The sequence below is a fragment of the Chiloscyllium plagiosum genome, unplaced genomic scaffold (genome assembly GCF_037043375.1).
Source record: "Chiloscyllium plagiosum isolate Xiang-an unplaced genomic scaffold, Cpla_swu_hap1 HiC_scaffold_15, whole genome shotgun sequence".
NCBI lineage: Eukaryota > Metazoa > Chordata > Chondrichthyes > Orectolobiformes > Hemiscylliidae > Chiloscyllium > Chiloscyllium plagiosum.
Window position 1 is genome coordinate 69,383,719 of NW_028270153.1, and position 22,667 is coordinate 69,406,385.

A 22,667-nucleotide genomic window follows, 5' to 3' on the forward strand; every position below is an offset into this window, starting at 1 on the left:
AAGCTATGTCCCCTTGTGCTAGCCATCACCACCTGAGGAAAAAGGCTCTCACTGACAACCGTATCTGATCCCGTGATCATCTTGTAGGCCTCTATTAAGTCACCCCTTAATCTTCTTCTCTTTAACGAAAATAGCCTCCGGTCCCTTAGCCTTTCCTCATAAGACCTTCCTCCATACCGGGTAAATTTCCTCTGCACCCTTTCCAATGCTTCCACATCCTTCCTATAATTCAATGACCAAAACTGTACACGATACTCTTAAGTGCAGCTACACCAGTGTTTTGTACAACTGCAACATGACTTCATGGCTCCAAAACTCAATCCCTCTACCAATAAAAGCTAACACACTGTACGCCTTCTTAACAACCCTATTGACCCGGATGACAAATTTCAGGGATCTCTGCTCATGGACACTGAGATCTCTCTGCTCATCCACACTACCAAGAATTTTATCATTAACTCAGTACTCTGTATTCCTGTTACTCCTTCCAAAGTGAATCACCTCACAATTTTCCGCATTAAACTCCATTTGCCACCTGTAAGCCCAGCTCTGCATCTTATCTATGCTGCTTTGTAACCTGCAAAATCCTTTTGCATTATCCACAACTTTAGTTTCATCTGCAAATTTACTAACCTATCCTTCTAAACCCTCATCCAGGGCATTGATAAAAATGACAAGCAGCAGTGGCCCCAAAACATTTCCCTACAGTACACCACTAGTAACTGAACTCCAGGATGAACATTTCCCATCAACCCCATCCTCTGTCTTCTTACAGCTAGCCAATTTCTGATCTAAACCGCTAAATCACCCTCAACCTCATGTCTCTGTATTTTCTGCAATAGCCTACTGTGGGGAACCTTATCAAACATCTTACTGAAATCCATGTACACCACATCAATCGCTTTACCCTCATCCACCTGTTTGGTCACCTTCTCAAAGAACTCAATAAGGTTTGTGAGGCACAACCTACTGTTTACAAAACCACATGGGCTATCCCTAATCAAATTATTCCTCTCTTATAATACTTTCCAATACTTTACCCAGAACCAAAGTAAGGTTCACTGGTCTCTACTCCCTCTCTTGAAAAAGGAGACATTTGCTATCCTCCAGTCTTCTGGCATTATTCCTGTAGGTAATGCTGACATAAAAATCAAAGCCACAGACTTTGCAATCTCCTCCCTGGCTTCCCATTTGGCCCAGGGCACATACCTATTTTCACACTTTCCAGAATTGCTAACAGCTCCTCCTTACGAACCTCAATCCCATCTAGTCTGGTAGCCTGTATCTCAGTATTCTCCTCGACAACATTGTCTTTTTCCTGTGTGAAACTGAGGAAAAATATTCATTTAGTCCGTCCCCTATCTCCATGCACAACTTTCCACTACAACCTTTGATTGGCCCAAATCCTACCCTAGCCATTCTGTTTTTCCTGATATACCTATGGAACGCTTTAGGGTTTTCCTTGATTCTGTCTGCCAACAACTTCTCATGTCCCCTCCTTGCTCTTCTTAGTTCTCTCTGTAAGTCCTTCCTGCCTAACTTGTAACTCTCAAGCACCCTAATTGATTCTTCACGTTTCATCTTTACATAAGCCTCCCTCTTCCTCTTGACAAAAGATTCAGCTTTCTTAGTAAACCACGACTCCCTCGCTCTACTACGTCCTCCCTGCCTGACCAGTACATACTTATCAAGGACACACAGTAGCTGTTCCTTGAATAAGGTCCACATTTCAATTGTCCCCATTCAAGCATCTTAAATCTTGCCTAATCACATCGTAATTGCCTTTCCCCCAGCTATAACTCTTGCCCTGAGGTGTATACCTATCACTTTCCATCACTGAAATAAACATAACCAAATTGTGGTCACTATCACCAAGGTGCTCACCTACCTCTAAATCTAACACCTGGCTCGGTTCATTACCCTGTACCAAATACAATGTGGCCTCGCCCCTTGTTGGCTTGTCTACATACAGTGTCAGGAAACATTGGACAAAAACTGACCCATCTAAAGTACTTGAACTATAGTATTTCCAGTCAATATCTGGAAAGTTTAGGCCCCCATAACAACTACCCTGTTACTCTTGCTCCTATCCAGAATCATCTTAGCTATCCTTTCCTCTAAATCTCTAGAACTATTCGGAGAACTGTAGAAAACTCCCAACAGAGTGACCTCTCCTTTCCTGTTTCTAACCTCAGCCCAGAGTATCTCAATAGATGAGTCCTCAGATGTCCTTTCTGCCATCGTAATACTGTCCTTGACTAACACCTATTAAACACACCTCCCCCTCCTTTACGAGGATATTGGTACCCCTCTGGTTCAGGGCTGGATTGTCCTGTTTGTTGAGGCCCCACCCATCCCAGAATGAGCCCCAATTATTCAGGTATCCGAATCCCTCCCTCCCTGCATCATCCTTGTAGCCACGTGTTCAACTCCGCTCTATCCCTATTCCTCCCCTCGCTAGCATGTGGCATGGGCAACAAACCAAAGCATGTACAGTATTTTAATTACTGAATTTGAAGGTAACTCAGATACAACAGCAACGCTCACATCCCACCTGATATTTGTTGGATCAGCGAATGCATTGGAAGATAGCAGACATCACACATCCAGCTAAATGCAAAGCATGTTTTTTTTTAAAGAAACCAATGCCAGCATCTCTGAAGGAGTTCATTATTATAAAGGCAATAAGTCAGAGGCTCAATGTTGCAGTCTTTTGACCTGGAATCAGAGGTTTATAAGCCCGGTGGTTAACTCCAGAATTTAGAAACAATCATAATTTTGTGGGTTTGCCTGCTGTACATTTCCACTGAAGCAGAACTTGACCAATGCTGAGATTACAGTGAAGCATTGTGTGTAACATGATGGAAGATTTGATAGTAGAAAACCTGGAGATCAAGTTCTGTTTGTTAACATCAACTTACAAGCAAATAAATAGATATTTTGAAATTAAGGAAATGCTGCCATTGGAATCCAGTTTTAAAAGAATTGGATTAAAATTTTTAGTATCATTTTTTTCTCTTTTCTTACCATTTGTTTTGGGCATTTTAAAAGTTACCTTTGTATTCCTTCAGAGTGTCTACTATTTAAAGGAGAAGTATTTGGGACCTGTGTTAGAAAAGCCACATAGGAATCTGAAAACAATGTTGAGCGTTTTAAAACCAAGGCATCACTAAGGAGTTAAGACCATCAGTGAACAGAGCATGAGGATTTGGCGTGAATCAAGATTCAGTCACAAAGTTTAGGATGCTGGTTGTTGAGGAAAAATAAATCTGGTTAGCAAAGCAGGAATGTGTTGGAATAAATTTAAAGGTAACAAAAGAGCAGATAGGGTTTCAGCTGATAAGATGAAGTAGGGACATATTTGGGTGATTTGATGGAAGCAGGAAGAGACCTGTGATGACTCAAGCACGTTGATGCACTAAGAACTGGTTTAGTCACAGGAGACACTGCACCTGCAGCAAGTATAACATTATGTCTAGTGTGTGAGGATGTCACTGATGCTGAACGATCACATTTCACCCTGCCAAGTACCCCCATCAACAGTTTAAAATGCTGACTGACTGCAGGCTGAATAAAAGAGTTAAACTTTTAAGCAGAAGTAACGTCAAGTTAAAAAGCTCTGCACAAGAAGCAGAATTATGCTATAAAACTGCTGTCATCCCAAAACAGTGCATCCACAGTAGCTCCACAGTCTGCATTAGCTATGAGAGTATGGCATTAAATAAATATGTCAGTTTTGAACAAATGCATTGGCATATATCAATCGTGTGAATATTTCAAATTACTATGTTGGATCTGCTTGGCCACTATTGATTGTACAACTGTTCGAGTTAGTTTTAAGCAATCCCATTGCCCAGCAGTAATCATGTGACACAGTGCACTTTTTGCCATTACTATGGTCACTTTTAAACACTGATTCGATTGTTTATTCATTTGTGAACTGTTACCTTGGGTTTTGCCAAGGATCTATCCCTAGTCCCCTCCTATTTCTCATCTATACCTTCTTTCCCCCCCCCCACCGCAGCAATGTATGAAAATGCATCAGTTTTCACACGTCACCCAGAACTACCTCACTACCACTTCTCTTAAGTCCTCCACTGTCTTTCTGTTCTCAGACAGCAATGCGTGATAAGCATCACAATATATCACAAAGACCAAAATCATTGTCTTCAGTGATATAAGTCCAAACTCTGCGACTTAAGCAGGCTCCACCCCTTTTGCTGGCATCTAGACTAAGCCAGGATGTTGATAATCTTAGGGTCGTGTTTGACCTCAAGATGAACTTCCAGTCATATCTATGCCATTGCGAGGGGCATTATTTCTGCTTCCATCAAATCACCCAAATATGTCCCTACTTCATCTTATCAGCTGAAACCCTATCTGCTCTTTTGTTACCTTTAAATTTATTCCAACACATTCCTGCTTTGCTAACCAGATTTATTTTTCCTCAACAACCAGCATCCTAAACTTTGTGACTGAATCTTGATTCACGCCAAATCCTCATGCTCTGTTCACTGATGGTCTTAACTCCTTAGTGATGCCTTGGTTTTAAAACGCTCAACATTGTTTTCAGATTCCTATGTGGCTTTTCTCTATGTGGTAGTGAGATAGTCCTGGGTGACGTGTGTGTACGTGTGAAAACTGATGCATTTTCATACATTGCTGCGGGGGGTGGGGGGTGGAAGAAGGTATAGATGAGAAATAGGAGGGGACTGGGGATAGATCCTTGGCAAGACTCAAGGTAACAGTTCACAAATGAATAAACAATTGAATCAGTGTTTAAAAGTGACCATAGTAACTGAGGATGTTCGCTAATGTTTGTACAATGTTCAGCACCATTTGCAATTCCCCAGATACTGACGCAGTCCATGTTCACATGCAACAACATCTAAACAATGTTTAGACTTGCACTGACAAGCGGCAAGTAACATCCATACAACACAAATGCCAGGCAATTACCATCAGGCAGTCTAACCACCATCCTTTGACATTCAGTGGTATTACCATCACTGAATCCCCTACTATCAACATCTTGGGGGTTACCATTGACCAGAAATTCAATTGGACTTGCCACAAAAATGCAGTGGCTACAAGGCAGGTCATAAACTGCAACTAATTTTGGCAAGTAACTTGTCTCATGACTCCTCGCTTGCCTGAATGGATATAGCTCCAACAACATTCAAAAAGCTCTCAGGATGAAGCAGCCCACTTCATTGGCACCACATCCACTCCCTTTGCCATTGATGCTCAGTAGCTGCAGTGTGCTATCATCATGATGCACTGCAGAAATTTACCAAAGATACTTAGATAGCACCTTCCAAACCCATGACCACTTCCATCTAGAAGGACAAATACAGTAGAAACATGGGAACACCACCACCTAAAAGTACTCCTCCAAGCCACACTCAATCTTGATTTGGAAATATATCGCCGTTCCTTCAGTGTCATTGGGTCAGAATTTAGTAATTCCTCCTTAAGACCACTGTGGGTCTATCTACAGCAAAGGGAACACAGTAATTTAAAAAGTCAGCTCACCACCATCTTCTCAAGGACAACTCGGGACGGGCAATAGATGCTGACCAGCCAGTGACACCCACATGCCATGATTGAATACATTTTTTTCAAATCTTTGATGTATGTTTCTGTCGGGACCTTGACACCCCTTACAGATAATCCGATATTCGGATAATCGAGGTTACTCTGTACTGATGAAACATATTCATTTAGTGCCTCTCCTATCTCTTCGAACCCCGCACACAACTTCCCACTATGGTCCTAATCTTACTCTAGTTGTTCTTTTATTCCTATAGTCTCGGTGTGATAGTGTCACACACCAGGAGCAGTGTGTTTCTGGGATGAGTGAGGGTGAGGGTGCAAGGTGGTGGGGGATGAAGGTAGTGAGTGAGGGTGGAGGTGAGGATGATGATGGATGTGAGGGTGGAGGTAGTGAGTGAGGGTGGAGGTGAGGATAATGATGAGGATGCAGGTAGTGAGTGAGGGTGGAGGTGAGGATGATGGTGAGGGTGCAGGTAGTGACTGAGGGTGGAGGTGAGGATGATGATGAGGGTGCAGGTTGTGAGTGAGGGTGGAGGTGAGGATAATGATGTGAGGGTGCAGGTAGTGAGTGAGGGTGGAGGTGAGGATGATGATGATGTGAGGATACAGGTAGTGAGTTAGGGTGGAGGTGAGGATGATGATGATGTGAGGGTGCAAGTAGTGAGTGAGGGTGGAGGTGAGGATGTTGATGGATGTGAGGGTGGAGGTGAGTGAGTGAGGGTGGAGGTGAGGATGATGATGATGTGAAGGTGCAGGTAGTGACTGAGAGTGAAGGTGAGTGAGTGAGGGTGCAGGTAGTGCGTGAGGGTGGAGGTAGTGAGTGAGGGTGGAGGTGAGTGAGTGTGGGGGTAGTGAGTGACGGTGGAGGTAGTGAGCGAGGGTGGAGGTAGTGAGTGAGTGAGGGTGCAGGTGAGTGAGTGAGGGTGGAGGTGAGTTAGTGAGGGTGCAAGTAGTGAGTGAGGGTGGAGGTGAGTGAGGGTGCAGGTGAGGATGATGATGGATGTGAGGATGCAGGTAGTGAGTCAGGGTGGAGGTGAGGATGATGATGAGGGTGCAGGTAGTGAGTGAGAGTGGAGGTGAGTGAGGGTGCAGGTGAGGATGATGATGGATGTGAGGATGCAGGTAGAGAGTCAGGGTGGAGGTGAGGATGATGATGAGGGTGCAGGTAGTGAGTGAGAGTGGAGGTGAGGATGATGATGAGGGTGCAGGTAGTGAGTGAGGGTGGAGGTGAGGATGATGATGAGGGTGCAGGTAGTGAGTGAGGGTGGAGGTGAGGATAATGATGTGAGGGTGCAGGTAGTGAGTGAGGGTGGAGGTGAGGATGATGATGTGAGGGTGCAGGTAGTGAGTGAGGGTGGAGGTGAGGATGATGATGATGTGAGGGTGCAGGTAGTGAGTGAGGGTGGAGGTGAGTGAGGGTGCAGGTGAGGATGATGATGGATGAGGATGCAGGTAGTGAGTCAGGGTGGAGGTGAGGATGATGATGAGGGTGCAGGTAGTGAGTGAGAGTGGAGGTGAGGATGATGATGAGGGTGCAGGTAGTGAGTGAGGGTGGAGGTGAGGATGATGATGAGGGTGCAGGTAGTGAGTGAGGGTGGAGGTGAGTGAGTGAGGGTGGAGGTGAGGATAATGATGTGAGGGTGCAGGTAGTGAGTGAGGGTGGAGGTGAGGATGATGATGTGAGGGTGCAGGTAGTGAGTGAGGGTGGAGGTGAGGATGATGATGTGAGGGTGCAGGTAGTGAGTGAGGGTGGAGGTGAGGATGATGATGATGTGAGGGTGCAGGTAGTGAGTGAGAGTGGTGAGTGAGTGAGGGTGTAGGTAGTGCGTGAGGGTGGAGGTAGTGAGTGTGGAGGTAGTGAGTGAGAGTGGTGAGTGAGGGTGGAGGTAATGAGTGAGTGAGGATAATGCTGGGTGTGGGGGAGCTGAGTGAGTGTGAGGGTGGAGGTGGGTGAGGGATGAGTGTGGAGGGAGGGAGTGAGTGTGGAGGGAGTGAGGGTGGAGTGAGTGAGGGTGGAGGGAGTGAGGGTGGAGGGAGTGAGGGTGGAGGGAGTGAGGGTGGAGGGAGGGAGTGTGAGGGTGGAGGGAGGGAGTGAGGGTGGAGGTAGTGAGTGTGGAGGGAGGGAGTGTGAGGGTGGAGGGAGGGAGTGAGGGTGGAGGTAGTGAGTGTGGAGGGAGGAGGGAGGGAGTGTGAGGGTGGAGGGAGGGAGTGAGGGTGGAGGTAGTGAGTGTGGAGGGAGGGAGTGTGAGGGTGGAGGGAGGGAGTGAGGGTGGAGGGAGTGAGGGTGGAGGGAGGGAGTGTGAGGGTGGAGGGAGGGAGTGAGGGTGGAGGTAGTGAGTGTGGAGGGAGGGAGTGTGAGGGTGGAGGGAGGGAGTGAGGGTGGAGGTAGTGAGTGTGGAGGGAGGGAGTGTGAGGGTGGAGGGAGGGAGTGAGGGTGGAGGGAGTGAGGGTGGAGGGAGGGAGTGTGAGGGTGGAGGGAGTGAGGGTGGAGGGAGGGAGTGTGAGGGTGGAGGGAGGGAGTGAGGGTGGAGGTAGTGAGTGAGGGTGGAGGGAGGGAGTGAGGGTGAGGACGATGCTGGGTGCGGGATGAGGGCGGGTCAGGCTGAAGGTGTCACTGGGATTGGGTCCCCTCCTGCTGCCGGAACCTTTGTGCGGGGCCGAGGGAGCTGTCGGGACAGTGAGCGGGGGCGGACCGCCGGCTGGGAGCAAGATGGCGGCTGTGGAGGTTCGGTTCGGAGCGGCCTCTGGGCAGTCGGAGCCCCCGAACCGGCCGCTGCTGATCGTGGGCCAGCTCCCGAACCTGCAGAAACTGCGCTGGGAGGAGATCAGCGGCAAATTACTGCCGCAGGTGTCGGAGGAGGTCAGAGGGGGCGGGGGGTAATGTGGGGTGACCCGGTTTGGCGGGGGATGTTGTGGGGATCCCGGACTCGGGGGGTAGTGATGTGAGGGGTCCCGGATTGGGAAGGGGCTCCCAGAGTTTGTGTGTTCGGGGGTGGGAGGTGGTGGTTAGTGTTGGCTGCTGCTAAGGTGTTGGTACCAGCGAAGCTAATCCTGACTGTGTATTACTGACATTGGCCTGGGGGCTGGTTTGTTGAGAGGTAAAAGTAATGCTTCCTCATCCCTTTATGGCACGTTTTCCTTCTTTGGTTCAGTGTCTTGAGCACATCTGACAGACACAATGAACAACAGCCTGGGGAGCACATTCTGAGATATTTCAGCCTGACTTTGCCTGATGAAGGGCTTTCTGCCCAAAACATCGATTTTCCTGCTCCTTGGATGATGCCTGACCTGTTGTGCTTTTCCAGCAACACGCTATCCACTCTTTGCTCAGGTTCCCAGTGATTGACATTTGACAGAAGGTGTGCAGTTAGTATAGTAATGAAGCAGTTAGCGTTTGCCCGGAGTATCAGGTAGAGGGTGTTACTGCCTTCACACCGATGGTCCGTGACCTGATGCTCCCACCCGAAGCCCAGTGAGCTTTTCCTACCTGCTGCTCATGACCCATTCCTAGCTCTCTGGAAATTGTTCTAGATCCATGGGCTCTCTAATCCCCTAACCCTTGAAGCCTATTGAAACTATCCCAACTTTCAAGGCAATTTTGTGAATAGTTTGATCACACTGCACTTAAAATGCCAGTTATCGAAAGTATGTAAAGTCAAGGTTACAGCCAGCTCAGGAGGCTTCATAGGACCTATTTATGACTTGTTCACAGTTCAAATGGTCAAAGTACATTTCTAAGAACCCCGATAATGCCTGTAAAACTCTAATCAGATAAGAATTAATTGACACAAAAAGATAAAGCCTACCTAATTTGACTTCTTTCTTCACAGTAGTCGTATGCTATATGGTTTGCAAAGAAATAGGAACCAACTATTATGTGAATGTGCATTGGGGTTGCCATATTGCCCAAACCTTTTAAACCATTTTGACACTGAATTGGATTGAATAACCAACCCAAAATAGTGGCAGAGAGTTGAATGTACAATTCCAGCCCATGATGAACTAGGAAGCTAATGATTCCTGGAGGCACATGACAAGTATAAGCAAAAGTGCAGACTGATGATTAGTGGCTTCTAAAAGAGGGAAAGTTCAGCTGTGTCATTTTTAGGAAGGGCAGAAAGTGCTACATTTGTTTAACAGCTAGAAGAGGGTGAAGATGACAGTAGCAACCCAAACAACATTTTAAAGGAAGCAGTACACATCTCCAGCCAAAGTCAAAAGATGGGATGTATGGAAATGAATTTTAAAAGCTGAGGGAGGAATCAAGTCAGTTTGTTGGCAATTGCGTAACAGGATTGAAATGTACAGCTGGAAAATATAAATTTAAGGACACAGATGAAAGACTACGAGATCAGTTCATTTGGAGCACTGCACAATTTGATGCTGAGAGGCAGAGCCAAGGCAATAATGTCATTCGACTAGTAATCTTGAACCCAGGCTAGAACTGTGGGGATATGGATTCGAGTCCCACCATGGTGGGTTGTGAAATATGAACTTAATGAAAAAAAGCTGGCATTAAAAGCTAGACTAATGCCCACTGTAGAGGAAGTCTGCTCTTTATATGACTCCATATCTACTTTAATGTGCTGTCCTTTCCTCAAGGCCATTAGTGAACCAGATGGGTTTTTGCAGCAATCAATGATGGTAACATGCTTGGTATCATGGTCACTATCACAGAGATTAACTTTCAGTGACACAAAGATAGGTGGAGGGACAGGTTGTGTTGAGGAAGCAGGGAGGCTAGCACAGTGGGCAATGAAATGGCAGATGGAGAAAAATGTGAGGTTATGCACTTCAGAAGAATAGATCGCTAAACCTTGTTATATGGGGCAAGGGTTCGAAAATCTGAAGCACACTTAGGAGTCTTAGTTCAGGATTCTCTTAAGGTTCAGTTGACAGTTAGGAAGTAAATTCATTTCAATAGGACTAGAATAAAAGAGCAGAAATGTACTGCTGAGGCTGTCTAAAGCTCTGGTCAGAATGCATTTGGAATATTGTGAGCAGGTTTGGATCCCTGATCGAAGAGAGAATGTCCTGGCATTGGAGCGGGTTTACAAGAATGAGCCCTGGGATGAAAGCCTTGTCATCTGAGGAGTAGTTGAATATTCTGGAGTTGAGAAGGGTGAGGGCGAATCTTACAGAATACTGAGAGGTCGGGGTAAAGTGGACATGGTTTGGATGGTGAAGTATTTGTTAAATGTGTTCAAGAAAATATTCTTCATCAATATGTAAATATCCCAATTAGAGCAAAACCTGACCTTCTTTTGGGAAATAAGGCAGAGCAAATGACTGAAGTGTTAGTCGGGGAACACTTTGGGACTTGTGATCATTAATTGGTTCATTAAAAGTTCTTAATTGGAGTAGGGCGCATTTTAAGAGTATAAAATGAGAACTTTCAAAGTGAATTGGAGTAAACTGCTTGCAGATAAAGGGATGACTGACAAATGGGAGGCCTTCAAAAGTGTGATGGTGAGAGTTCAGCGGCACTGTGTTCCTGTTAGAGTGAAAGGCAAGACTGGTAAGCTTAGGAACAATAGTTGAATAAAGATATTGAGGTTCTAGTCAAAAATTTTTTAAAATCATTTATTAAATGGGATCAACTGAATCTCTTGAACAGTATAAACTGTGCAGGAGCATTCTTAAGAAGGAAATCAAAAAGATTCTACAAATACATTAAGAGCAAACTTGAAATTTGTGTCACTGGTAGACAGGGTGGTTAAGGCGTTTAGCACACTTGCCTTCGTTGCTCAGACCTTTTGATTATAGGAGTTGGGACATCATGTTGAGGTTGTAAAGGATGTTGGCGAGGTCTCTTCTGGAGTAGTGTGTGCAGTTCTGGTCACCCTGTTATAGGAAGGATATTACTAAACTGGAGAGGATTCAGAAGAGATGTACCAGGATGTTGCCGGGAATGGAGGATTTGAGTTATAAAAGTAGACTAGAAAGTCTGGGACTTTTTTCACTGGAGTGTCGGAGGTTGAGGGGTAACCTTAAATAGATTTATAAAATCATGAGAGGCATAGATAAGGAGAATGATAAGGGTCTTTTCCCTGGGGTGGGGGAGTTTGAAAATAGGGGGGCTATTTTTAAAGTGAGAGGAGAAAGAGGACATGAGGGGCAACCTTTTTACACAGAGGGTGGGTTGCATGTGGAATGAATGTCCAGGAAAAAGTGGTGGATGCAGGTACAGTGACAACATTTAAGAGACAAGCGCAGGCAGGTGGGACTAGTTTAGTTTGGGAAACATGACAGGGACTGGTTGGACCAAAGAGTCTGTTTCCTTGCTGTGTGACTCGATGACTTAAAAGATGTTTCTGCTAGTAAGAGAGACTAGGACTTGAGGGCACTGCCTCAAAGTGGATTTATTCATATCCAAAGCTCTAGCATCAACTGAGACCAGATCTACCAACATAGAGAGTGATTGTCATTCAGTACTTGTTGATTACTCAGTGGCGACATTGCAAAGGGGACAGTGATCATTGTCCATTGGAGCAGATCAACAGAACAATCTGCATCAAGTTTGATGAGGTTTACTTCAGAGTTACGAGTGCAGAATGAAATGTAAGCTGGGAAGGTAAATGGTGCTGGCAGACGCCCCTTTCAGTTGACTTCACAAGAGGTACATGTGATCCGAGGATAAGGTATAAAGATGCATCACCTTGTGACTGTAACACCAGCAAAATAGAGTTGTAAGTGCTTTGTCAGCAACTGATCTCGAGGTGGAATGAAGGAATGGTAGCTCTGAGCCAGATCAGCTGTGTACGGGAAAGGCTTTAACAAAGACTCAGTGTTACGTCTCCATCCGATGTAAAGTAGAAATACAGAAATAAACATCAGAAAGAGGTTATAATGATGAAGTACTCCCATGACCGTCAAACAGATTTGTTCTAAATGTATACCGAAGTGATATGTTGTGGTTGCTGATGAAATGCCAAGTTTCCCTCTACCTAAAAGGTAAATAATTTAAGAGTCACAATGATTATTTCCACAGTGCATGATCTGTTCACTGAGCAGGGGAATAACATGTGACAATGGAACACGATTGACCTCCAGAGAATTCAAGAGATGCATGGAACAGTGGTTACCTCAGAAAGACACGTCAGTCTCTTGTGAAATGCTGAGACACAAACCTTGTCTTACTGCACTCAGGTCTGCAGCTTTTGAGGCTGACATAACATGTCTGTAGTGCTACTGAATAGAGGAAAGTATAAGACAACTCTATCAATCAAATACACCCTTAAAGCGATAGGGGAAACTAAGACAGCGCTCACTGGTGCAAAGGGAGGGGGTCAACACTGGAATGAACATACTACATCCTTATCTGAATTATCAAAAAGGTAGATGGTACATTTACAAATCCAGTTGTGATACCTGGAGCTCAGTTGATGAAGGAAAAGCGCAGCAGGTCAGGCAGCATCAAAGGAACAGGAGAATCGACGTTTCGGGCATAAGCCCTTCTTCAGGAATGAGGTCTGTTTGGAGGTGGAGACCTCACCACCAAGGATATATTTCCCTCCCCCTCCCCTATCAGCGTTCCAGAAAGACCACTCCCTCCGCGACTCCCTTGTCAGATCCACACCCCCCACCAACCCAACCTCCACTCCCGGCACCTTCCCCTGCAACCGCAAGAAATGCAAAACTTGCGCCCACACCTCCCCCCTCACTTCCCCCCAAGGGCTCCTTCCATATCAGTCAGAAATTCACCTGCACCTCCACACAGATCATTTACTGCATCTGCTGCACCTGATGTGGTCTCCTCTACATTGGGGAGACAGGCCGCCTACTTGCGGAACGTTTCAGAGAACACCTCTGGGACACCCGCACCAACCAACCCAACCGCCCCGTGGCTGAACACTTGTAACTCCCCCTCCCACTCCACCAAGGACATGCAGGTCCTTGGCCTCCACCATCGCCAGACCATGGCAACACGACGCCTGTAGGAAGAGCGCCTCATCTTCTGCCTAGGAATCCTCCAACCACAAGGGATGAACTCAGATTTCTCCAGCTTCCTCATTTGCCCTCCCCCCACCTTATCTCAGTCCCAACCCTCAGACTCAGCACCGCCTTCTTGACCTGCAATCTTCTTCCCGACCTCTCCGTCCCCACTCCCTCTCCGGGCTATCACACTCACCTTAACCTCCTTCCACCTATCGTATTCCCAACACCCCTTCCCCCCCCCCCCCCCCCCCCCCCCCCCCCCCCAAGTCCCTCCTCCCTACCTTTTATCTTAGCGTGCTTGGCACACCCTCCTCATTCCTGAAGAAGAGCTTATGCCCGAAACGTCGATTCTCCTGTTCCTTGGATGCTGCCTGACCTGCTGCGCTTTTCCAGCAACACATTTTTAAGCTCTGATCTCCAGCATCTGCAGTCCTCACTTTCTCCTAGTTCAGTTGATGAAGCTGAGACTCTAAGGTCAGACGTCATCGACTCTAAAACCGATCAGCCCTTGAGAAGCAACAGAGTCCATATTTGACCTACAGCTAAGCTGGGAAAGCAGGAAAGTTCATCAGCGAGCTAATGTCAGCAGTGTCACCCACTAGTGATACAGCGTTCAACATCAACTACCACACCAGGAGTGACACACACGTTACTATACGTTGACCCATCTCACCTCTGAGAGCAATGGTTGGCAAATCTATAAGTTGGAGGCACCACACACTATGAATTTGGAACAGACCTAGATCTGAGTTATGGAAATCCTTAGCTGTGGAGTTAGCGAGTTTTGAGGAGATTTGTGGAGTATTTTGCAAACTGAGAGTCCAAGAGTCACTTGATCCTCCTAATCATGCCATGCTCCCCATACTTTACTCAAAATGAAAATCCCAAAATATTGCTTTTTGAAATTATTTTAATAATGCTCAAGTAAGTCAGTGCTATCTGCTTCCATTGTCTCCCAAAAGAGTCTGTGTTCCATTGATTATTCTCTGTCGTGTTTCCACAGATTAGATTTGCATGTCCTTTCCTTCAGTGCAGGTGGGGTCCTGCGGTTTTACTGTGTTGGACAAAGCCTGAAACATTTTGTTGTGCTTTGTATTATCTTGGTGCTTTACGATCAGTAACAATATCACTGCTCAATCCTTTCTCTTTTTCCATTGAAAATGTGCGCAATTTATGTAATTGCTGGATATAACCAAATCCCTCTGTCTTTTCAAGCATTCCAGTTTCAAACATCCAGAGCCTGGAGCAAGAGACACTTTGTACTATGTATGTTCATAGCCTTGGACTCAACGACTTCTTGTTGTCCTGGTGCATTAGCGATGCCGATATTCTGCAGGTTACATCCTTCAGGTTCGACATTACAGTTATGCTGAAAGCCGTGAGCTGGAATAGTGGTTCATTGGCACCCCTCTGCCCTCTCATATAGGCGTAAAAACCCTTGGCACCATTTGCAAAACAGTGTGAGAATTCTTCCCAGTGTCCAGGGCAGTATTACTCCCTCAACCCATATCACTAAACAGATTACCCTTGTTTTTTCAGGGCCCTTGCTCTGCTCTGATTGTGATGTTTCCAACAGTATTCCAAAGTTTTGGTGAAGAGTCATAGAACTTGAAACGTTAACTCTGCTTTCTTCCCACAGATTCTGCCAGATCCACTGAGGTTTCTCCAGCAATTTTTGTTTTCATTTCAAATCCCCAGCATCCGCATTTCTTTGTTTTATTCCAAAGAACTTTATTGGCTGTGAAGCACTTTGGGTCTTCCTGGGGTCATGAGAGGGTAGAAATAAAGACAAGTCTTTGTTTCACTTCTGTAGGCTTGGCAGACGGCACTGGGCACTCTCAACCCGAACCCCACAGATAACTGCCCCCTCTACCTGACGTATGCCACAGTGGCTGCCTTACCATCGCGAGTCAGTCGGCACAACAGCCCATCAGCAGCACTGTTCCTCACCCGTCTGGTGCGAAGCTGCCTACCTGGAGGAGTGAATCGCTGTATTTTGGTAATTACTGCTGCCTGAACACACTTCACAGGGATGGGGAAAGGTGGGGATGTTGAAATAGAAATGTTTGCCAAGGTCTCCTGAAATTTGTTTTTGTCTAAATATCTAACGTTTGGATTGTGCACGTTACAGTTTAAAGTTATGGAGCCGTTTTTCAAGGAGCACACTCATTTCCTGCTGTTATTTTCTGTCCTAATAATGTGGCCTGCTGTTTTGAGGCCACTACTGTCAGGAGTCAAAGCAGGATCATTGTAACTGACTAAGAATTGTTGAAGTCACTTACTTGTAACTGTAAATTGCAAGTGACTAAATTTTCTTTTGAAACGAATAATGATTTTTCATCAGTGACTGTGTGATGTCTAGAGTGTGCTCAGTAGATGGTTAGCACTAGAATTTAGATACGTCAAAAAAATGAATTTTCCGAGCCTTTGTTCTTTGTGTGCATTTTCTTCTCATTCTGTATCTCTCTACTCTACTGTTGGTGCATTGTTACTCTTATGGGTTTCTTGTCCAACCAGGAACCTTGATCGATCCTGTGGATATCTGTGCTTTCACCTGATTTTTTTCCATTTAGTTTGGCTGAGCTGAACATTGGTCTTGCAATTACTGATGTTTGTGACGTAATTTGTGCTTAATGTTCCTTCAGCGCTCTCTCTCTCTCTCCCTCAGTAACTCACTCACTCACGCACACACACACACACACACACGCACGCACACACAGTCTGCTTTGCTGTTCAGTGATGGCTGATCTGATGATGCTCATTTCCAGTTTCCTGCCTTTTCCCTAAAACCCTTGATTCCCTTGCTGATTAAAAATCCGTCTGTCTTAGCCTTCAATATACTCAACAACCCAGCCTTAACAGCCCCTTGTGGTAAAAAAACGCCACAGATTTAGTACACACTATACAAACTCCTCCTCCTCCTCTGTGTCTTAAATGTGTGAACCCCTATTCTGAGATTATGCCCTAGACTCTCCCACAAGGAGACACACTTTCCCATCTACCTTGTACACTTGCACTGGAGCAGTCTCGTTTATTCTCTTGGTCCCTTGCTCATGTACTCTTACTGACTTACTTGCTGTGTCTGGTGTTCCTCTCATTCTTACCCAACCCACCAGTTCCTTGTCTAGTATGAGCTGTGGAAAAGGCAGCATCGTATCTATACCTGGTCCTGTTCTCGCTTGCTGCTTTATGTTTAGTTTAATTTAGCCAAACGCATCTAACCTATATTTGGGATTTGTGCTAAACTTCGACACCCAGGGGCTTGGGGCTATAGAGTTAGTTCTCTTAGTAATGATTAAAACATTGAATTTGTATGTGATGCCATGGCAAGTTGATTATACAGGGTCACACCTGATGAATGGATTGAAAAGTGTGGCGCTGAAAATGCAGAGCAGGTCAGGCAGCATCTGAGGAGCAGGAGAGTCGATGTTTCGGGCATAAGTCCTTCACTGCCCTGATAGTGCCTGACCTGCTGTGCTTTTCCAGTGCCACATTTTTCGACTCTGATCTCCAGTATCTGCAGTCCTGACTTTCTCCATGATGAATGGATGCAAAGTAAGATACCAAAAGGCTGTCAGTGTTTTAGAACAATATCCCAGCAAAGGCCCAGGGGCTTTGAGGCATGAGGGTAGGTTGAGAACTTAAAAAGAGAAGGACTTGGTTTCAAGACTTGTTCTAAACTTCTTAAAGAGCTTTGATAAATTGCTTCAGCTGTCCTGGAAAGGATAGAAAGCTACCTTCATCCCTGGTTCATTAATGGAAACAAGTAACTGAGGGTTAACTTCCGGCTGAAGGTTTGTCTGGTGATCCTTCAATGCAAAGGCTGCTACTTCAATCAGATAAGACGGGAAGTAAGGATTAAGTTGGAAGTTCTTTATCTCTGGGCCACTCACCCAGAAACTTTATCAAATGGGTCTGTTCTCCTGATTTCCCCACATTCTGTCCCAGAAAAAGGCAAGAAGTCAGTGGACATTGGATAATGTTTATTTCTGTAGCTTGAGATTTGCTTGCATGTATGATTTTTTCCGCTTGCGTATATGGTTTTGAATAATCTATACTGTGGAGAAGGAGTGGAACATTTAGAAAATAAGCAAGTCCATTGAAGTAACAAAACTGAAGTGTTGACGTGGTTTCCTGTTCCCTTTTAAGATGGTATGTGAGCGCTCTGACGTTTTTGCGTCTGGTTGTGCGATTGCGAGGGCATTCCCACTCTTTTCCCGCCGATCCAGTGCCTCGAGGCGTACAGACAAACGTGTGGTCACAGTGGAATTCCTACTGGTTGGACAGAACAATGGCCCCATTGAAGAAGCAACACTGGAGGTAACTGATCAGAAAATCTAGGCAAGAACTGACGGATGCTGTCAGTTCTGAAGATGGGTCACTTGACCCGAACATTAACTCTGATTTCTGCTAAACTTGGGGCTGTGATTGTGAAGGTTTTCAAATGGTATTTATAATATGTGGGTTAATTACATTGAAATCAAAGCAACAGAGTTATAGAGAAGGCAAAAATACTGCAGCTGTTAGAAGTTTAAAATAAAAACAGGAAAGAGCTGAAAAATGTGTTGCTGGAAAAGTGCAGCAGGTCAGGCAGCATCCAAGGAGCAGGAGAATCAACGTTTTGGGTATAAGCCCTTCTTCAGGAAACAGGAAAGACTGGAAATGTACAACAGACGTGGCAACACCTGTGATGGGGGGAGCAGAGAAACCAAAGTACTGTAATATGTTTAACCTGACTCGACGATACAACCACATCCCTTTATTCCCTTTTTATTTAGCCACCAACCTTTTCTTAACTGTTGATGAGTTGCTTCAGTCGCTGACCTTGTTGCAGTGATTCAGTGATAGCATCTCCAATTATATGGATTTCAAACCCATACTTTAATTTACCATTTGATCTAGAAGTTGCTGCTTATATCGTCTGTGTTCTGGAATTTGTCTTGTGGCTTTAATTTTCCTTCTTAGTTCAGTTTTAAGAAATACTGAAACAATTATTGACAACAACCTGAGTTTGCTCAATGTTACCAGTGAATATTCCCCTTTTTTTGTAAGGCTAGGGATAAAACAGAAGTACCTCACCCTTCCATTACTGTTTGTAGTGTCTTAGCATTTTTAGTTAGTTAGAATTTATATCTTTAGAAGCAGACCATTCGACTAGCCGGCTTGTGTTAGTACTTCTCCTGACATGAGCAGTTGTTGTGATCCTGTGTACCTAGCAGTAGTGGTTAAGACAAATCCTTGTTATCTTTAATGACTGTCCTCCAGGTACAGCCATGATTGATGCTTTATATATCTTGCTGGGGTAAAGATATGTTAAGTCTCTACAATGCTCAAAAAATTGTGTATGTTTCCTGAGGATGAGAGAATGAACAGTCTTTATTTTCATCTCATTCCAGTCCCAAAAGACCATAGGCATCTCTCTGTCCTTTAGAGAGATGTATCTGAAGGCCAGTGTGAGGAGTGGTCACCGTGAATATTCATGGCTGGTACAAAGGTTTAATTTAGCCTAATCTCATCTAACATTTGTTTGAGATTTGCACTAAACTTCGACACCCAGGGGCCTGGGGATATAGAGTTAGTTCTCTTAGTCATGATTAAAACATTGGATTTGTATGTGATGCCATGGCAAGTTGATTGTACAGTCACACCTGATGAATGAGTTGATCTTACATCATTGGCATCACGATATCACATAGTAAACTGTTCTCAACTCGTAAGTCACCAGTAACTGTACAAGGTGCTGCTTTGACATTGTCAGGATTTCTGCCTCACTCATGTGCTGTCTTATTTGCAGTGTCTAGCAAGTGCTGCTGATGGAATCCGTCTTGCAGCTCGCATTGTGGACACACCCTGCAATGAAATGAACACTGATATTTTTCTCGAGGTGAGTGACCATGGTATATTGTCTCAACTGATTTTCCAAGTTGTGATTGAAAAACCATTATTGGTCACTAAGACCCAGTGGCACTTAGACAATAGACCGTTAAAGGTCATGGAACTAAGAGGGGTACATGATAAGACACCGAACCAATTCACGACTCAGTGGTCACTTCCTAGAATTATACGTCAGACAGCAGAAACTTCATGATAAATCCCTTCCAGTATGAGTTTTGTAAGGCCAAGTGTTTTAGTAGGGTGGTTAGTTCTGTGTTGCTGCCAGTTGATAATGGAGATGAGAATTATTCAAGGACCATGAGCTTGGTTTATATAAAGTGTTTGCCCCTTATTCATTGCTATTTGATATTCTAGCAGTGCAAGGTGTAGTCTTTGCTTGATGTTTACAGTTGTTGGAATTTTGTGAAAGCCTCTGCTGTGAATTCACCCAATGGCACATGTTGAGCCCATGCATTTCAGTGGTAATACCCAGAGGAACTGAGGCACAACTGGGATATGCTTACTCTTCCAGCTAGACTCCTCCATTATACTCCCAGTATTGTGTCACCATTGATCTGTTGACCATTTTTTGATGTGAGTCCCAGACAGTTTTCTGTGGAAAGGTATTTGACGATGGGCAATATCAGAGTGCAAATCTGCTTTCACCCAACTTCCACAAAATCCTTCACTTTTAAGAAGACATCTACTGTCACGGGCCACTTGGGAAAGTGCACTAATTCTTGAGTCCCATTACTCCCAGGGTCATCCCAAAAATAGTTAAAAGATTTAATCAACTTATTCAAAATCCCCAATTTCTATGTCTGATGGACCCTGATTAACAGAAAACACTGAGCAGATATCTGCTTAATAAGAACTGCTGTTTATTATTAGCAAATCAATCCGAACCACAGGCAAACAAAATGTGAATTCTCAACTTCTAACTCTGCTAACTTAAACTCTTACGCTCGCTTAAAACCCTACGCACGCACACACACACACACACAGACAAACCTAGAAGTAATGGATGAAGATAGACAAAATATGGGAGAACATAGTTCAATAGCAGCAGTCCACAGGATTTGATGAGGTGCCCTTTTCTTCTTCCAAGCCCTTCTAGTCTCTGATCATATTGACAAGGTCCTTTCAGTTCTTTGCTAATGATACAAGCAATTGTCACACTAATTGTTCAGTTTCTTAGTCACTAGTTAGAGGCAACAGCTTATAGCAGATGGTTCAAGAAGAAGAAAAATTATTAAAAGAAAAAGAAGCTGAAGAAGTTGAAAAGGCAGTTTTCCATGGTACACCAGTTATGATTGAGTTACTTTACTCCAGAGAGTGTGAGAGAGGAATGCTGTATTTTTGTAGTCTGGTGACTTACTGCCACTGTGGTGATCACATTACAGGCAGTTCACCTGCCCAGGTGCCAATCAGACAGATGTTGTCATGCTTATAATTCCTGATCCACTCTCTGGTCCTGATTGACAGACCAATCAACAGTCTGTCTCAGTGTAAAACTTGCCTTGAACACAGAGCAATGGTGCACTTGGGTCTCAAACATCCTTCCCCACCATTTGGACAAAGCAACAGTTGTAACGCAACTCACAATATTGTTCCAATAACTTGTTTTTAAAAGAGCAGTATCTCCTTCCACAATCCTGGTTTAAAACTGCTACTTTGTTCAATTTTGGTCCATAATCCAAAGCAAAAGAAAACAAAAAGGTGTGTTCTTTAGTGATTAACGATAAGGTCTAGGAACTGTGGATGATTTTTTTTCTCTATTTAGTTCAAGCGCCAAGGCTGTAGTGTTGTCCTTGCTGACCAGCCAACCAGGCATTGAATCATGCCAGGTAGTGCACTTATTAGGCCAAAGCAGAGCCTGTTATTGAAACTTTACTCTCTCTAATCGATATTTTATTTGCAGGAAATAAAGATGGTTGGGAACGCATTGGGGATTGTTCCCACCATTATCCGGGGTGAGGAGCTGAAGGAGCAAGGATTCGGAGGTATGTTTGTATTCTGCTATCCCTGTCTTTGAGTTGTGAATAACAATGCCAGATATATTCTTTCATAACGTGCAGTCAGTACTTGGTAGGAGCAGTAATAGACTTGAGAATGGGAGTCAAGTTTCATGTTCGCTTTTCTTTGATCATTTCTAGGTATATATGGTGTTGGGAAGGCAGCGGAAACTCCACCTGCACTTGCAGTTCTCAGTTACTTACCTGAAGGTGCTACACAGACCATCGCCTGGGTTGGCAAAGGCATTGTGTATGATACAGGAGGTCTCAGCATTAAAGGGAAGGTAGGAATTTCAGTGTGACAGGTTCTGGGAAACCCAGGCACATGAATATTTACATTCCACTGAGGAAGCATTTTCTAGTTAGTATTCCACCAAAGTCGTCTAATGGTCATTGTAGTCGCCTTATTCACTATAAAAGATCTTGGAGAAAGTGAGGATGGCAGATGCTGGAGATCAGAGCCGAAGAGTGTGGTGCTGGAAAAGCACAGCTGGTCAGGCTGCATCCAAGGAGCAGGAGAGTCGACATTTCAGGCATGAGCCCTTCTTCAGGAATGAGGCTGTGGGCCAAGGGGGCTGAGAGATAAATGGGAGGAGGGGTGGGGAGGTGGGAGGTAGCTCGGAATGCGATAGGTGGATGGAGGTGGGGTGAAAGTGATAGGTTGGAGAGGAGGTTAGAACGGATAGGTGGGAAGGAAGATGGACAGGTAGGACTGTTCAAGAAGGCGGTGCCAAGTTGGAAGATTGGGACTGGCATAAAGTGGGGGGAGGGGAAATGGAAAAACTGGTGAAATCCACATTGATCCCATGTGCTTGGAGGGTCCGAAGGCAGAAAATGAGGTGTTCTTCTTCCAGGCATCAGGTGGTAACGGTTTGGCGGTGGAGGAGTCCTAGCACCTGATGTCCGTAGTGGAATGGGAGGGGGAGTTAAAGTGTTCGGCCAGAGGGCAGTGGGGTTGGTGAGTGCAGGTGTCCTGGAGATGTTCTCTGAAACGATCCGCAAGTTGGCATCATGTCTCCACAATGTAGCGGAGACCACATTGGTTGCAGCGGATACAGTAGATGATGTGTGTAGAAGTCTCTGTGATCACTGGCAAGACAACCACCTCCACGACCAGTGGAAGATCCACCACCGCCACTAGATCCACCGCAGCCGGACCGGACGCAAAGTCTACCTTGCACATCACTTCTGCCTCCACCGTTGCAGCCACCGGTGTTACTCAATAGAGCAACAACATTGCTGATGTCACACATTATGTCACTTCCGTCCCTGCGGGTACCACCC

The 22,667-nt window shown here is 45.0% G+C and overlaps 1 protein-coding gene across 1 annotated transcript in view; it reads left to right on the forward strand.

Moving 5' to 3' along the window:
* The first annotated feature begins 8,251 nt into the window (after nt 1-8,251).
* Nucleotides 8,252-22,667, forward strand: part of npepl1 (aminopeptidase like 1) — a 39,150-nt gene continuing 24,734 nt past the window's right edge. Inside the window, exons 1-6 of the mRNA XM_087995017.1 lie at nt 8,252-8,416; nt 15,308-15,493; nt 17,644-17,814; nt 19,289-19,378; nt 21,290-21,371; nt 21,525-21,667. Coding sequence (XP_087851143.1) covers nt 8,267-8,416; nt 15,308-15,493; nt 17,644-17,814; nt 19,289-19,378; nt 21,290-21,371; nt 21,525-21,667 — 822 coding nt within the window. The 5' untranslated portion in view covers nt 8,252-8,266. The remainder of the gene's footprint in view (nt 8,417-15,307; nt 15,494-17,643; nt 17,815-19,288; nt 19,379-21,289; nt 21,372-21,524; nt 21,668-22,667) is intronic.